Source organism: Calidris pugnax, unplaced genomic scaffold (genome assembly GCF_001431845.1).
Source record: "Calidris pugnax isolate Ruff unplaced genomic scaffold, ASM143184v1 scaffold120, whole genome shotgun sequence".
Lineage (NCBI taxonomy): Eukaryota > Metazoa > Chordata > Aves > Charadriiformes > Scolopacidae > Calidris > Calidris pugnax.
In genome coordinates, this window is record NW_015090867.1 from 60,487 (window position 1) to 67,014 (window position 6,528).

The following is a 6,528-nucleotide window of genomic DNA, read 5'->3' on the forward strand; positions in this document are numbered from 1 at the left end:
CTCAGGACTCATAACCACCTGAGGTGTTGAGAGAGAAGCTTTGCTCCAGACCTGGCCACTGAGGAGTTCACAGCTTAGAGACAACACAAGTCCTTACCTTCTGGGGCTCCGCAATGAGGTTCAGTTCTCCGTACGTCGTGATATCGGCGTTGCCGACAAGCCTGTTGAGCTCCGGCCCCTCAGGGTGGGCAGTCAGGTTGAACTCCCCCATCTGGCCCATGAATTGGACGGGTTCATTATCATCATCGCTGTCTGCAGCCTGATCAAGAAGAGACACAGCAGTGAGGCCACCCAGGGACATCTTAGAGGAGCTAGAGATGTCCTGCACTGAGATAAGAGCACCTGTGTCTCAGGTACCTGCCCACATTCCCTATGGGACATGTTCTTATTGAGCCTCTCCCCACGGCCCTTGGGCTGAGCTAAGGCTAAAGCCAAGGGAGATGTAGAGTGCAGGATATCAAAAGACTGTTCTACACAGAAAAATAAGAGCTGAGGGCTCTCCTGCCAGTGTGGGACCAGCTGAGACTTGTCACAGACATGCTTTCTGGACTGGCAGAAAGCTGAAGCTTTAGAAGAAATCTACTTCAACGGGGGCTCCAAACAGCTGGGAGCAAACCTCATTGTGCAGAGAGGACTGCAGGGGTGAGGAATGGCATTTACTCCTGCTTTAGGGCACAGGTGTATGGGAAAGGCTGGAATGGAATTTCTGCAGCAAACTGACTGGCAAACACCAAAGTTTAGTTGATGGCAGAGTGAGGAGACAGAGCAAGACTCCTACAGCTTTGTCATAATCTGCAGCGCCAATTCCTTTTCCCTAGTAATTGATTCTGGACACAGATTCTTCCTCAATTATTCCCACCCCATACCAAATACAGGCCACAGAAAGAAATCTCCTTGCTGCAGTTACCTGCAACGCAGGGCAGAAATTGGAGGTGTCGTTGGGGTTGTTGTAATCGTACTCGCCGATCTCGTCTTCGTGATCCAAGGGGCTGTTTGTTTTAGGTGTCCTGCAGAGCTACGGGGACAAGACCAGGGGGCAGGAAAAGAAAAACTCTAAATAATTTCCCAAGCAATGCCTGCCCCTTGTTCCTTCATCACCTCCCCTTTTCCCAGCCTGCTGGCTCTTCCTCCTCCTCACACCCCAGCCCTCTAGCAAGCCCCTAGTCAAGCACAGCTTCTCCGGCATCCACAAGTGGGTCAGTCCAGCAAGAGCCACCCTGGCCCATCTCCAGCCCTGAGGAAGATCCCAAAGGACTCGAAGCATTTTGGTGGGGAGGGTTCTTCTGCGTGGAATCACTGCCAGCAGGCTTGTAGAGAAGACTCTTACCTTCACAGCTGGTTTGAGGAAGAGTTGGAGAATGTTGCTAGGGTCATAGTTGAAGTCTGCGGGAAGCGTGGTGCCCTTCACGTTCTCGTTTTCAAGAATGGATTTGGCAAGAGTTACAGATGCCTGGGGAAGGGAAGAATCACAGAATCACAGAATCTTCTAGGTTGGAAGGGACCTTAAAGATCATCTTGTCCAACCGTCAACCTCACTGACAAAAATAGACACCCACACAACAAACAAGGAGCATCATCACTAAACCAGACCTCCCAGCACTACATCAACCCGTCTTTTGAACACCTCCAGGGATGGTGCCTCAACCACCTCCCTGGGCAGCCCATTCCAAGGGCTGAGAACCCTTTCAGTGAAAAATTTTTTCCTAATATCCAGCCTGAACCTCCCCTGGTGCAACTCGAGGCCATTTCCTCTCGTCCTGTCGCCTGTGACTTGAGAGAAGAGACCGACCCCCACCTCTCTACACCCTCCTTTCAGGGAGTTGGAGAGAGCAAGAAGGTCTCCCCTCAGCCTCCTCTTCTCCAGGCTGAATAACCCCAGCTCCCTCAGCCTCTCCTCATCAGACTTACTCTCCAGACCCCTCACCATCTTTGTCACCCTTCTCTGGACCCGCTCCAGCACCTCAAGGTCTTTTTTATGGTAGGGGGCCCAAAACTGGACACAGCACTCGAGGTGGGGTCTCACCAGTGCCCAGTACAATCACCTCTTGGGCCCTACTCCCCACACTGTTCCTGATACAGGCCAGGATGCCAGAAATACCATTACACACGAGCTACGGAAGATTAATCCATAAATATGTGCTTTGAACACAGGTCTTCGTCTAAAAGGGCGCAAGTTCTGAGATGCCTCCAAAGAGGAGTTCATCCATCAGTGGTCAAGTCAGTGCATTCTGGGTTCTGTGTGGACACCCGGACCTGCAGGGTCTCTCTGACTGACGGGGTATGAGGCAGAAGAATCCAACCTGATTCTCCACCCCAAGGTTGGTAAAACTCTCTATTTGTAATGTGACCTGGAGGCAGAAGACCCCCCACCAAGTACCACACATGATGTTGGGTTTACAGAGCCAGTTTCACAGGAGCAAGGGATGAGCCGTTTGCAGAGAGCTCCACGACACAGTGATTTGGCAAAAGAGAAAGCAAAAAGAGGCAGAAACTCAGCACATGCCTTGGTCTTACGGAAATGTGCCTCAAAGTCAATATCCTCATCAAAGTTCACTTCAAACGCCTTCTTTATGTTCCTTTTCTTGGTCTCTTTTTCAGAGTCGGCATCTGCTGCAGAAAGGGAAGAGCCTGTCAGTGCTTTGTGACAGATAAGGACAACAAGCTCACTCCTAATTTGAGCATCTGCTCCACGCAGAAACGTCACCTCCAAGGAGCTTTCCCTTTGTTACGGGAAAGCAATAGGTGTTGTTTTCAGCTTGGTGTTTTAAAGGGATCAGCATCTTTTTATAGAAGCAAAGTGTAATTTCATCTTCAGTTTTTACCAGAAGGTGGGAAACAACAGCAGGGGCTGTATTAGTGCTAGTGTCACCTATTGCTGTGGTGGGAGACACCCCCTCAACGCTGAGCAGCTCCACGCAGAAATGTCACCTCCGAGGAGTTTTCCCTTTGTTACGGGAAAGCAATAGGTGTTGTTTTCAGCTTGGTGTTTTAAAGGGATCAGCATCTTTTTATAGAAGCAAAGTGTAATTTCATCTTCAGTTTTTACCAGAAGGTGGGAAACAACAGCAGGGGCTGTATTAGTGCTAGTGTCACCTATTGCTGTGGTGGGAGACACCCCCTCAACGCTGAGCATCATTAACAAACCCAAACAATAGTGAATAAATACATTAAAGGATCTGAGAGCTTTCCTGCTGTCTGAACTCCACACTGCTTCCCAGCTGGTAAGAAAAGAGCCCCGCAGGCTTGTCCCCTTCTTTACTGTCCCTGCTTTATGACTCAGATGCCACCCACCTCCAAAGGTGAGCAGGAGCTGGCAGTAGCTGCGTTTCATAGAATCATAGAATGGTTTGGGTTGGAAGGGACCTCAAAGATCATCTAGTTCCAACCCCCCTGCCCTGGGCAGGGACACCTCCCACCAGACCAGGTTGCTCAAGGCCCCATCCAGCCTGGCCTTGAACCCCTCCAGGGATGGGGCAGCCACAACTTCCCTGGGCAACCTGTTCCAGTGTCTCACCACCCTCAGAGTCAAAAAATTCTTCCTGAGATCTAATCTGAATCTTTTTTCTTCCAATTTAAAACCGTTTCCCCTTGTCCTATCATTACACCTCCTGTCAAAGAGTCCCTCCCCAGCTCTTCTCTAGGCACCCTCCAGATATTGAAAGGCCACTATAAGGTCTCCCCGGAGCCTTCTCTTCTCCAGGCTGAACAACCCCAGCTCCCTCAGCCTGTCTCCATAGCAGAGGTGCTCCATCCCTCTGAGCATCTTCGTGGCCCTCCACTGGACCTGTTCCAGCTGGTCCATGTCCTTTCTGTGTTGAGGACTCCAAAGCTGGACACAGAGCTCCAGGTGGGGTCTCAGGGTGCAGAGTAGAGGGGCAGAATCACCTCCCGAGACCTGCTGGAGACCTGGGACCTGCTGGCCACACTTCTCCTGATGCAGCCCAGGACACAGTGGACTCTCTGGGCTGCCAGCACACACTGCTGGCTCATGTTGAGCTTCTTGTCCATAAGCACTCCCAAGTCCTTCTCCTCAGGGCTGCTCTCCAGCCAATCTCCACCCAACCTGGATTTGTGCCTGGGGTTGCCACGTCCCAGGTGCAGGAGGACCCTGCACTTGGCTTGGTTGAACCTCATGCAATTTGCACGGGCCCACCTCTCCAGCCTGTCCAGGTCCCTCTGGATGCCATCCCTTCCCTCCAGCGTGTCAACTGCGTCACCGAGCTTGGTGTCATCAGCAAACTTGCTGAGGGTGCACTCTATCCCACTGTCCATGTCTCCAACAAAGATGTTCAATAGTACTGGTCCCAATACCCACCCCTGAGGAACACCACTCATAACTGGCCTCCACCTGGACATTGAGCCGTTGACTGCCACCCTTTGGTTTGTTGTGTGTGAGCTGCTGTCTCCAAATACATACGTTTGTGCCGGGGTTTGAAACGCCAGTGGTCAGGGCCAGCCCACATGGACAGCGTTCGGGGACTGAAGTAGGAGTATTCCCCTGGTTTCATGGAGAGATGAAGGCACATGGACCCGATGTCTCCCTCTCCGAAAGGATCCGCATCAGTTCTGGAAAAAGCACACACGCTGCTGGGTGAAATCATTCCTTTGGCACACACCGGAGAGGGCACTCAATGTCCAGGTCAGCTCTGAAAGGACAGAGCCTGCTCCCTCTGCTGCTGTTTAATCAGTGAACAGTAACTGGGGGCATTGCACTGTCTGGAGTTTGTGAAGCTGCTGTAAAAAGAGAGGTGGATTTGCCAAAGGGCAAGCTGGGTACTGAGGAGCAGAGAAGAAATCGCTCTGGGGAAACGTGACCGTATGAAAAGGTCTTCTAGGAGGGTAGTGATATTCACAGAGTCACAGAATGATATGGGGTTGGAAGGGACCTCTGGAGATCACCCAGTCCAACCCCCTGCCAGAGCAGGTCCCACAGGAACGTGTCCAGGGGGAATTTGAATGTCTCCAGAGAAGGAGACTCCACCACCTCTCTGGGCAGCCTCTGCCAGGGCTCTGCCACCCTCAAAGTCAAGAAGTTCCTCCTCATGTTGAGAAGGAACTTCTTATGTTCAAGTTTGTGCCCATTTCCTCTTGTCCTGTCCCTGGGCACCACTGGAAAAAGACTGGCCCCATCCTCCTGACACCCACCCTTGAAGTATTTTTAGGCGTTGATCAGATCCCCCCATAGCCTTCTTTTCTCCAGACTAAAAAGCCCCAAGTCCCTCAGCCTTCCCTCATAAGAGAGAAGCTCCAGGCCCCTCATCATCATATTCCTGTAATGCATTTCTGGATGTACCCAAACCTTGAGGAGAAAGCAAGCTATAGCCAGATGGGAGACATGTACACAGTGAATTAAAGATTCCCCAGAGAGCTGCCCGAAGTTGTCACTTGCATCAAAGCAACATTATAGATTTTCAGTGACTACCTACCTCTTGCTCTGGTGGACTGTTCCAAAGGAGTTGAGGTTGTCTGTGAATTCCCCAATTTTGTCTGCTGCTGCATTCCTGGGGGAGGCAGAACTGAAGTCATCATCTGGTGGGGCGGGAGCACAGTCTTCCACGTCGCTCTCTATCTCCGCGTTGATATCGAACACTTGGTCGCTCTTCTTAAATTTATCCAGCAGGGCTGACACCGACTGGAGGAGGAGAAAATGCTGGATATCAGCCACCCTGCAACGCAACATCCCAGGGTCCTGAGATGGCTTTGGAGGCAGTAACAGAGCTCAGGTATCCCACCCGGCATGGAGCTAACGAACATACCTCGTCGTGGGATTCAGCATCCCACTTTGTAAACTGGAAACCGGCCAGAGAAGAGCAAATGGGGCGTTTTTCAATGCACTGCACTAGCAGGACTGGAGAGAAGGAGAGCAAAGGGGAGACATTAGAATCATAGAATCGTTGAGGTTGGAAAAGACCCTTGGGATCATCGAGTCCAACCATCTCCCCTACTCTACAAAGTCCTCCCCTACACCATGTCCCTCAGCACTGCATCTAAACGGCCCTTAAACACATCCAGGGATGGGGACTCCACCCCCTCCCTGGGCAGCCTGTTCCAATGCCCGACCACTCTTTGGGTGAAAAATTCCTTCCTAATGTTCAATCTAAACCTCCCCTGTTGGAGCTTGAAGCCGTTCCCTCTCGTTCTATTGTTAATTACCTGTGAGAAGAGACCAGCACCAACCTCTCTACAGTGTCCTTTCAAGTAGTTGTAGAGAGTGATGAGGTGATTAGGTATAGGATGAAGCAACCAGCAGCTAAAACAAGTGCCAGGCATGAAATCATTCTTAAAGCCACATATATAGGCAGCCCTTCTTCCCTGTAGGGCGGCTCAGGACACACTGCAAAAGCAGCTGGGCTGATTTCTCAGGAGAAAGGGAGAGTTTAATTGCTATCCTAACGAGAGCAGGCATAATGCTGGGAATCTTTCAGAACCTGTAGTAAGTACAGGCTCAAAACACTCTGAGAATCACAGAATCACAGAATCTTCTAGGTTGGAAGGGACCTTAAAGATCATCTTGTCCAACCGTCAACC

General features: G+C 51.0%; 1 protein-coding gene across 1 annotated transcript in view; it reads right to left on the reverse strand.

Moving 5' to 3' along the window:
* NCAPH (non-SMC condensin I complex subunit H) overlaps positions 1-6,528 on the reverse strand; it is a 33,413-nt gene that overhangs the window by 22,212 nt on the left and 4,673 nt on the right. The window contains exons 8-14 of the mRNA XM_014945465.1: positions 5,757-5,848; positions 5,427-5,632; positions 4,418-4,566; positions 2,504-2,610; positions 1,328-1,450; positions 908-1,015; positions 98-259 (exon numbers count right to left, since the gene is read on the reverse strand). Of these exons, the coding sequence (XP_014800951.1) occupies positions 98-259; positions 908-1,015; positions 1,328-1,450; positions 2,504-2,610; positions 4,418-4,566; positions 5,427-5,632; positions 5,757-5,848 (947 nt within the window). The remainder of the gene's footprint in view (positions 1-97; positions 260-907; positions 1,016-1,327; positions 1,451-2,503; positions 2,611-4,417; positions 4,567-5,426; positions 5,633-5,756; positions 5,849-6,528) is intronic.